This window comes from Cyclopterus lumpus, chromosome 18 (assembly GCF_009769545.1).
Source record: "Cyclopterus lumpus isolate fCycLum1 chromosome 18, fCycLum1.pri, whole genome shotgun sequence".
Classification (NCBI taxonomy): Eukaryota; Metazoa; Chordata; class Actinopteri; order Perciformes; family Cyclopteridae; genus Cyclopterus; species Cyclopterus lumpus.
In genome coordinates this window covers 9112962-9123650 of record NC_046983.1, presented here as the reverse complement: position 1 = coordinate 9123650, position 10689 = coordinate 9112962, and the positions used below count along the sequence as shown (strand labels likewise).

At 37.9% G+C, this 10689-nt stretch overlaps 1 protein-coding gene across 2 annotated transcripts; it reads right to left on the bottom strand.

Moving 5' to 3' along the window:
* Positions 1–922: 922 nt before the first annotated feature.
* LOC117747744 lies at positions 923–9270 on the bottom strand. 2 transcript variants are annotated; one of them, XM_034557181.1, is made up of 18 exons: positions 9080–9270; positions 8869–8891; positions 7426–7492; positions 7077–7318; positions 6899–6979; positions 6738–6797; positions 6455–6640; positions 5777–5944; positions 5579–5642; positions 5411–5501; positions 5170–5311; positions 4737–4841; positions 4399–4498; positions 3946–4177; positions 3139–3213; positions 2930–3032; positions 2433–2548; positions 923–1850 (listed from the first exon to the last, which is right to left on the bottom strand). In XM_034557181.1, exons 1-18 carry the CDS (start codon positions 9102–9104, stop codon positions 1745–1747), a joined length of 1986 nt encoding a protein of 661 aa, XP_034413072.1. In that variant the 5' UTR covers positions 9105–9270; the 3' UTR covers positions 923–1744. The 2 variants fall into 2 exon arrangements, with proteins under 2 accessions (XP_034413072.1, XP_034413073.1); XM_034557182.1 differs by lacking the exon at positions 8869–8891.
* Between the last annotated feature and the right edge of the window lie 1419 nt (positions 9271–10689).

The following is a 10689-nucleotide window of genomic DNA, read 5'->3' as shown; positions in this document are numbered from 1 at the left end:
ATATTATACCATGAAATGTCATAAAAGGTATTGTAGATCATTAAAATGTCAAGTCACTATACCATAAAATGGGGAAAAAAAGGTTTAATTATAATAAATCTGTATATATTAAGTCATATTTTGTATGTAGAAAAAAAATCCATAAAGATGCAGTAGTATAGAAGGACCAAGCACCGGACATGGGGTAACAGAGGCTTCTTCTATAATAAACCTCATAAAGTCAAAGTGATGGTTTAGTTTATCATACAATCTAATAAAAGATCATAGTATTATGTTAAAGAAAGTATACTATAGCATGTTATAAAAACATAGAAAAGTCAAACGGTCAAAGTAATAAGCAAGTGATAGTATATACTTTTTTTTTAAAAGTTCTATACCAAACAGATTAACATTTTTAGATTAAACTTTTGTCATTTCAATGAAACTGAACAAAATGCTGCATGCTCAGCATATTTTCAGGAACAGAAGCTGGTGCTAAGACCAACGTTGTTTGGCTGGGGTGAGTTGTGCTTATACCGTCATCGTATATACATGTATTATGTAAAAATAAGTGTCGGAAATAAATATAAAAACTAACAGTTTAGTATGTAAAGGTCTGAAAATAGTACAAAGTGTAAAAAAAAAAAGGTTGTGTGTGAAAGAAAAGTATAAGTCATAGCATGTCAAATGATAAGCACATTGGCAACTTCACAGATTCACCTTTAAACCAGAGTGATGACTGGTGTTCAAACTGCTGGTGGTTTCAGGTGCTGCAGTAGAAATGCACCGCATGCAGCTCGGCCTCTGCGATAGGTTCATCTAAATAATCTATCACAAAGTTTCTCTTATGTCGAACTTCTCACAGAAATGCATCTTTGCTCCAATACTTAGCTTGTGCTGCCATCTACTGGCAGCTCAAATGCAGAGCTCCAATACTACCTGGACAGAGGGGGGCAATTAGTTTGCCATCATTTATTTGCAAATGTGCTAAGCATTATAATACAAAACATGTTTCTAATTTGCCTTTTAATTACCACAGCAACATGCACAATTCATTTTCTGAGCCCTCCAGTGGTTAAATACCATATTTAAGGAAATACAGGGAAAACAAATGAAAGAAACTTTCATTGTTGAATGAAGAACTGTAACTTAAGTCATCTTAGAGATGGAAATAAACAGTTTAGTTTCAACAATGTATTAAAGTGATTCTGATTATAGATCATTTAGATACAGGCCATATGAGGCTCATTAAGTTTACTGCAATAATGATTTATGTAAATCAACTGTAAAAAACAAATGTCTTGCTTGGCTTAAGTCACTTTAAAAACCCTTACGACGATGGATTCCGGGGCCTGATGCCAATACTATAATTTTAAAGTCTCATAAAATTTGGACACTTTACCACCAGCTGTGATTTACTGTAGACACTTATTAAAATATAACAGTTTATATGTCACGCTTTAAAAAAATTGACGTCAAGAAGCGCTTGTAAAATCTGGAATCATCAGCGCAGTCAGTTTTTAGTCAGAAAATATAAAACCATCATTCATTTCTTTAAATCATGTCATCTTCAGGGACTATACTTAGATATTTATTCAATTCTACCGAATAAACAGTAATTTATGTTGTCCAATGGAAATACTTCAATGGTTTGCAAAGCCTTACAACCCTGTAGATACAAGTGATAAACCTGTACTGGGCAGTATCAGTGGTTATGCTTTATTGACGAGGACAGTCGGACCCGTTAATGGCGTCTCTTTTCCCTTCAGTACTTGTGATTTCCTCTGTAGTCGGGGACTTGTCTGTAAGGGCGAAACGATCTTCTGCTTCCAACTGCATTCCTCCCTTCACCGTACTCGTTTTGCCTGTAACTAATGGAGGAGATGAGAGATGGGACTCATTTACACAGATGACAAGTTACAATGTGAATAAAGAGCACTTGAAAACGACCCAAAAACAGATATGAGAGTTGATTTAAAATAAACTAAATCAAATACAGCGATTGGTCGGTTTCACAAGCAAGAAGCGGCCTGAGACCGTCCTTTTGAAGCCATGTTGGAACGATTGCTTGCTCTAAAGTTTAGAGATAGGAATGGTTTAGAGTCTAAACCATTCCTATCCTGCCTTTATGAAAGCTGTATGATTACTTTGTAATTTTGCAGGATGTAGTGTGGTGCTGTATGGCATTATACCGATTTCGATCTGTTACTGAGCCTCATCTCATTGATTTTAAAGGGGGTGGACAATAGAAATGCATGTCAGTACATAAAAAAAATCAATGGACACTAGCAGAGGTTAATTTCCAGAAATAGGTAATTTGGGAAAAATTAGTTTACATTTCCTTGCCGGGAGTTGAATGAAAAATATGAAACTTGAATCAAAACATTTTTTTTTAAGTATTTTTGTTTTACATACACAAATGTCCTAAGATGTGGGATATAAAAAGGACTAACCTCATATTCTCGTCTTCCAGGTCATCCGCTTTGAGGGCAGATCTGGAAATTCCCAAACCATGAGGAATCCTATCTGGATACCTCACTGCAATCTTCATGCCGTTCAGATCAAACCCCTGAAGATATGAGCAAAGGTCGCAAAAAAAGATTTTATAGGAGTGTGTGTATTGGGAGGCAGCAACCTCCTCTGTGCACATGGAGGAGAGGGAGCAATCATTTGTCTTTTGAACCAAATTGAAATGAGAATCATTAAGAGTGAACCGATAGCAGGAATTATGACCGCGCTCATTACTATAGATATACTATATATATATATATATATATATAACTAACATGCACCGGTGTGCGTATAACTCATTTTAGAGTATGCATGAAGGAAAATGTGCAATTTACAGTGAAAACATCACGTCTGCCACCCAATAACAATATCCATGAAGTGCAAATAAAGTAGGCAACCTGTAGTCTCGTTGGCATTCAAGAGTTCCAAGTGTACTTACATGCAAGCGTCTGATTGCTTCATCACAATACTCTTGTTTTGTATAGTTTACGAAGGCACATCGTTTGTAAGTCAGAACCTTGACACTATCGACAGCCCCGACCCTGCAAGAGGAGACACGTGTAAGTCAACACTTATATGCAACGCAAGTATCTGACTACAAAAGGTTAAGCTGTAGAAATACCACTACAAGGAAACCAATGCGCTTACTTGCGAAACACATTGGTTATCACAGACTCGGTTACTGGGTGAACCAAGTTTCCCACCCAGACTGGAAACAGCTCCCTGGAGAAAGAAAAGTAAGTATATAAGAAAATGTGGAACAACCTAGTGTGCAGAGATCTATAAAAACATTTTCATTAAAGTCAAAATGGTATGAAAGCATTCAATGATTTTCTGCTCTTATTGTCTAATTAGAGAAAAAGCAATAAGTATACAGTCTGTAGAGACCTAAACAAGCTTGTCTAATACAAGAACTGATCATACAATTAACCTTCATTGATACTGGCCAATATTGGTATCCATTATGCTTTAATATATCATTGATCTGTGTGGCAAAGTGGAAATATTGAAGGGAGAATTCTGGCTGTTTGAAGTGGAGACGAGTTGAAAGCAAGCCTGCCAGAGGACCGGCTCCTTCTTACTCCACAACACTAGTAATGACACAAACAGCCAACATTTACCCTCCACATAGGAGAAGCATTGCTAATCAAAGCTCATTTGACAGAAAGTACCGTCAGTTATTATATAATAAATATTAAGGCACTACAGATATTGGGGCTGAGCAATATGGGCAAAAAACTAATCGACTCTGTGCCAATTTATTTTACAACATGCAAATAAACAAGACGGAAATGTCAGATTCATTAAAACTGTTTGAGCAAGATAGTTAGCATTCATTTCAAAATCTGCGTGTCCGTCTCCGCAACACTAAGCATACCAATTCATCTCGTTCCATTTGCCAGATATCTGCAAACCACTGACTACAAACTGCAGTGTGACTGAACCAGTACTCACTGTGGTGGGAGGAAGACATTGCTGGTCTTTGTGGCCTGACTGGGAATAGCCGTTTGTTGACTCTGGACATTCGACATATTCTGAACTGGGCCTAAAGGTTGGTTCCTAAATGCTGGTTTAGGTGCATCATGGGACTGAGTAGCATGGATTGTGTTGGCTGAAAGGACTGGCGAGACTCCGGAGACATTTGCTACTTGAGCCGGTTGGACAGTTCCATTTGAATGAATAGCTCCTAACAAAAAATACACATGGCGAAAAAAATGGTAAAGTGTACAAAGAGATATACATATGCTTTCAAGTAATCAATTAAATTGGGCTAATCACACAAGCTGATGATCCCTGGCCACGTGTACTCTCAACTCAAGCTACAATATGAGTTTAGGAAATGAATCCTCAACAGTTATAGCTATGTTTTCCTCTGATGCATGGCAGTATTTGTAAAATCACACTCACCAGGTCGGTGGTTTAGTTTGGACAGCACCTCCAGTGCCTTTTTTACGGTCCCATGAATAATTAAAGCATTTGAGCTCTGCTCCCGAGTGAAACCATACTCCTGAAACGGAACACAGAGTGAATTATTATACATTGATTTTCCTTTAGTACTATTAAGACATCTGTTTCTTCAATATGAAACAGGACTAAAACCGATTCATTTCTCTCCTTGCTCTCTAGTGTGATGACGTCTTGAATACAAATTAATAAACATTGTATCTGAAAAACAGTGTTTTTGTTTATCATTGTCATTACATCGATACCATTTTCCCAGCTACCTCACCCAGTGGAATACACACCATTAGTTGTGTTATCTGCACCCACATCAGTTCCTGGGCTGCTTCTGCACATGAACTGTCCAGTTTGAGGACCTCCCTGAAGGCCTGGGCAGCCTCATCGTACCTCTGGAGGAAGAATAGAAAAACGATGAGCTTCCACCACCTGCTCCCACGGGCCGAAATCAAAGTTCAAACTCATTGAATGCCATCCTGCTGGAGAAATCAGCCAAGTTATTTGTCAGCCGCTACATTTTTTTTCTCCGAGCCCTCTGAGCTGATGCTTGTATCCCATGTTTTCTATAACTGAGCTGGATGCTGATTGAAAATGGGTGATTCTGTGCAAGAGTCTGCATGCTGGATACATCTGGATTATTTTCTCTCTTCCCCCCAACAAGCTAATGTGCCGTGCTACGACATGACATTTATAATGGGGCACATATGGCAGAACATTTACCTTTAGACCTGCCAAAGCTCTGCCCTTCCTAAACAGGCCTTTAACCCAGCCCGGCCACATGCTGAGACACAACTCGGCATCAGTCAGCGCCTTCTCATATTCTTGCATCTTTTCAAAACAGAAGGAACGATTGCCAAACAATCTGCGACCAAAACAGTTAAACGGTTTAATTAAAAAACAGTGGTTGAGTAAGCGCCATCAACAAATTGACTTTAAATATAGTAATGGGAAATGCTCTTACTTAAACTCTGTAGGGTTGTACTTAATTGCATCTGTGAAATACTTCACAGCCATATTAAAGTCTCCAGCACTTGCAAACCTATTTCCAATAACTAAAAGGAAAAACTTTAGTTAAAAAGACAAAATATCTACAACTCTGAGTTTGTAAATCAAAATGGAGAAAACGTACCTGCAAGATCAGTACTTATTTTTACATTATCTTCAAAAGTGGGGCTGCTAAAGGTTTCAGAATCCTGTTCGGACAGTAAGAGAAAAATTAAATGATCAAACTTATTCCAAGACAAAATCCAAATACGGTCAAATCTGTTGTCGTAGGAATAGTACTCAACACATGTCATCTCTGTTGAGAATCTGACTTGAACCTCACCTTCTTTTCAACATCCGGGGCTTCATTAGGTTTGTCAGGGACCATTTTACGTTCTTCTTTTACGAGGGTCTTCTTTTTCTCCCTCCTTTCAGACACGGGCTTCTGGTCCAATTGACGCCTGGCTATAAGAGCAGCTTTACTCACAAAAGTGCTCGTCATGTCCAGTTCCTTAAAAAAGACATATATACAAAAAGTATACAAAAATAGGCTTTACCATGTGATTATTTCATATAAACGACTGTCATATTGTGACATCTATAGAGATTTGAAATTATCTATATGGTGAAAGAAGATTTTGGTCGACCAGCCCTAGTCATGTAGCTCTGTATCCAGAAGAAAAGTCACCACAATGAGTAAAAAAACAAAACTGACGCTGGGCGGGTTTTCTGCTCTGAGGTAATTTTTTCCAACTTGAGACGTTCAAACATTACATTGTACATTAACTCATGTAAACCAAAATACAAGTATGAACCAGAAAACGAGTACGATACGTCCTCTTTAAGTCTTACAGTGCTAAAGTAACATAATTGGTGGATAAAGGGGTAATTTCTGTATAAATGCAATTAACGTTTTTTACTGGTTTCATACAAAAGGTGTTATTATACTGTACAAATGTAGATATATGACTCACACCTTAAATGATAGGACTATAATGAGAATAAGATTAGCAAATGGTACCTCAGAGTCGCCAGAGTCATTCCTGGTGTTGCCATCTTCATCACTGGAGTCGTCTTCACTACTGTCACTGCTGTCTGTATCTTTTGCTGAGGCACACGGTTTATCACAGGAAATGGTATTGTTTTTGGCTTCATCATTATCTGGTTTGCTCCCTTCTGTTTTAGATTGATGTGAATCATCTTTCCCCTGTGAATCACACATTTTTTTTTTAAAGCTTGCAACTTCATGAAAATATGTTGAGGCTCCCATTTGCACTAAAGACGTTGCACACATTGATCGTTACCTCTTCATTCTTTATAGGGTTCTGTTTTTCCTTCTCAAGCCGCTTTCTCTCCTTTCGTTTCTGTCGGACGAGAATACACATAATGAAAAAAAAAGTGTAATCTACACAATTTGACATTAACTCATTGCTATGAAATTCATATTGGAGATTGTAGTATGTACCAGTTTTTTAAGTCGCTTCTTCTCAGCCTTTTCTTTCTCTTTTTTTACTTCTTCTAATAATCTGGCTCTTCTTTCAGAGTCCTACAAGAAATGCAAATAACAGTGTATATATTTAAACTACTTCACATAAGAAAGCCATTCATTTGATAAGATTAGCAAAACAAAAAAGTGAACTTACACTCTCCTTTGGCTGAATCTTTACAGAGGGCGGGCCAGGAAGTTCACAAGATGACGTGTAGTAATGCCGTGGAAGTTGATAAACAGAGCCGGATGACCTCGTATGGTTCCCACTTAATCCTCCTCTATCACTACTCTTTTCAGAAAGCCTCGGATATCCATGGAAATTGCTATGACCACATTCCCATTTGTCAGTTCCATCCTCATCTGTGCCATCTCGCTCATCATCGTATTCCATACCCGCTAGGAAAGAGAATGATTTTTAAGTTGTATGTAATTTCATCCAAAAAAATGAAAACAGGTGTGTGTGTGTGTGTGTGTGGCATATGTGTAATGTGACACATTCTTACCAATAAGACCAAGTCTTACTATCCTTTGAAAACCAGGACGACCCTCAAACAAATCCACAACCCTTTGCTAGAGAGGAGAAAGAGAAATGCGATGGTCAGATCTGCATACAATGAGCTCAGTTCTTTCAGCATTGAAACATTGTCATTCATTTCGGCCCCATTGCACTCTGAAAAAGGCTGTCTGATGCCAGTACTAAATGTGAACTTGAGTTACAGAGTTAACACTAAAGCTCCGCTTCCTCAAGTTTCACTTTCATGTACCCATGGAAAGATGACTCACGGGAAGAACATCAGCAAGCTAATATCCTTACACTGGCAAAACAGTAAATGTAAAGCCAACAACTCTATCTGTATCTAATCTGGTGAAATATCCTGCATACTGCAGAAGAGCCATTACCTACGGAGTATGTCACCAACAGTAGCCTTGGCCACAGGTGGGAAAACACACAGCTACAACATGAGATAAGCCTCAGGAAGTGAAAACAAAAAGCATGTAAACAAAGACAGGCAAATGTTTTTTTGCTCATTACAGGACCACGAAAGGAATAACAGTGGTCTGTTTTCCAGCTGCACAATTTGAACGTCTTTATCTATTCATGTGTAGGAACATGCAATCTATTAAAAAAATGTTTGACTACTCTTGACATTTATCTGTATTTTGATGTGCGAGTCCTTATGTTGTTTGTATCTGGTGCTCTCCAGACTGTACACGCTGTAACGGGTAATTAAAGAGGAGATGGCACTACCGTAGCCAACATTCAACACAGGAAAGGAGGTTCTCAAATGTGTTGTGCAGAATTTGCATTCACATGTAGAATATGGAGGTAATGGTACAAGATTTTAGCAACATGACAAGACGGTGTGGTTTTCATGTACAGGCTTTGGTTTAATGCATTTAAACAGATCGTGTGGACCATCAATTATTTAGATTTTCCTAAGCTTAAAATCAGCTTGTGAACTGGCTGATTGGACGGAGGGGCGCGCGTGCGCACACACACCCGAGAGGAAATATTAACGTCAGCATCGTAAACAACTGGATGTTATGATCATTATAACTTCAAGTATTACATATATTAAACCAATTCAGTCGAATAAGAGTGCCAGGTACATTAGTAACTCATATTGTTATGTGTTGAACGCAGTTTTGCTTATTGTTGTGTGTGGGAACTAACGTTAACTGCGCACTTTTGATTGAAGCTTTATATAAACCGGAAGTGATTACGCGCACTGTAGTCAGTAAAACTAGTTTAATTCCTGGCTGAGGAATCCATTACTAGCTTCAAAATACAAGACGGCTGCTGCAACATTTGGGACATTTCACTAGGCTGAAAGTAATATCATGCCCATGTGCTCTGTCGCAGCTAACATACAGGAGCTACGGTCTCCATGCTGTCTCTGATGCGCCCAAAAGCTAAAGAAAGTTTAAAGGGTATAGCTACTTACGACCATTCGGACATCGGTAAACTCTGGAGAAAAGGAAGAAAAGCAAACAATGTAAATGCTTGTAGAATCCGCGTATAATAAAACGAGGAAGTTATTCGGTGAAGTATCGGTAACTTATAGCGGAAGCTAACTTCCAAATACGACTATCGGGTTAGCTCGTTCGCTAAAGTAGCCACAAACTTCTTAGAGAGGCTAATATGCATGTTCTTACCACTCTCGTCTCTAAATATTTCCATTTTTTAGTCACGCATGTTTCCCGACAGCCTTATAGACTCGTAAATTCGAGTTATTTGCAAACAAAGATGCATAAATGTAACGCTAATGTTGGCAGCCTGTAACTTTTGCAGCGCGCATGTTGTTTGCGCGCCCTCAACCAGCTTCTGCCTTCATCACGTGGGCACACGGAATATTTTCTTTTTTGTACGCATGCGCGCTACGACACTACATCCCAGCGAAGAGCAATATTCCATATTACATTACTTCTGTATTGGTATGATTCTAACAAGCCACTAGTCGTTTACACATCATGTATATATATATTTAAATATTATTTAATTTCACATTTATTTTATGTGAATAGCTCTTTAGTGGGTTTCTTACCTTTAACTTAACATTTAAAGTTCCCAGAGGATCAGTAAAGTCTTATATGGTAGGCTATATCATCTTGCATTCTGCACATTAAGGGGTGTAAACGTCAATTGCACAAATGAATCACTAATTCTGATAAAATTGAACATAAAGTTACATTGACATTTTGAGAACATTAATCCTTTAATATATTACTCAGAAAATCATTAGCGCCAATGCTATCACCACACATTACTTTCTGAATAATTTCAGCATAACCACAACCAGTAGCTCTAAACAACCACCAGTGAAGCATTAACAGTGTTAATAAAATAAGAGAATTAATAACATTTAATCACTATCTTTGTTTAGAAAAAAACAGTTTCACATTTATTCCCCCTATGTAAACTTGGTTTCTCTTGACATTTCTTGCATGACAACAATCATTCCACAGTAAGACTGACATCTCTAATTGTCTCCACTTCAACAGTAAAATGACAATTTTCAAGATATTCAGTATACAAAGAATGCCACATCCAATTAGTAAAATATAATTCAGTAGTGAGCACATTTTCCGTTTATGAAAACTAAATATCTAACTATTTGAGAGTAAAGTTCCGTTGATTAGGTCATGGTTGCTGCTCCTATGCACAGCCCACATGCCTGTAGATTTTCATATTTAATATTATTGAATTCAAAAGATATTCCGAGAACCTTTTGCTAAAGTAATCCTAGTATTAAAAAAGTTAACCAATATATATTTGAGACCAAAGGCATCACATGGCTTCTTCTCTCACAACCAGTGAAAGGGAAGCGGCAGTTTCAGCTCCAGCATACTGGGACTTGCAAAGCAATCTTTGGTCGAGTGCTGAGAAATAACCTGCGTATCGCTTTTATTTAGTGTTTAAAAGGTTAACCCTGAGTCACAAACTCTCAAAGGCTTATCAGTTGCCACATATTAATGCAAGTAACAGCAACAATGAGCCGTTATTATAATTGTGGTGTTAAGTTTTTGAGAATAACAGTAGCAAAATGATGCATCTGGCATCGCGACATCGAACAGCGGTTTCTTGTTTGAAATGTAGTCGATCAATAAACGCAGAGGGGAGAATAACAACTAGCCAACCAGAATAGATGCCTGGTATACACAGTGCATCCAGAAAGTATTCACAGCGCTTCACTTTTTACACATTTTGTTATGTTACAGCCTTATTCCAAAATGGATTAAATTAATTATTTTTCTCAACATTCTAC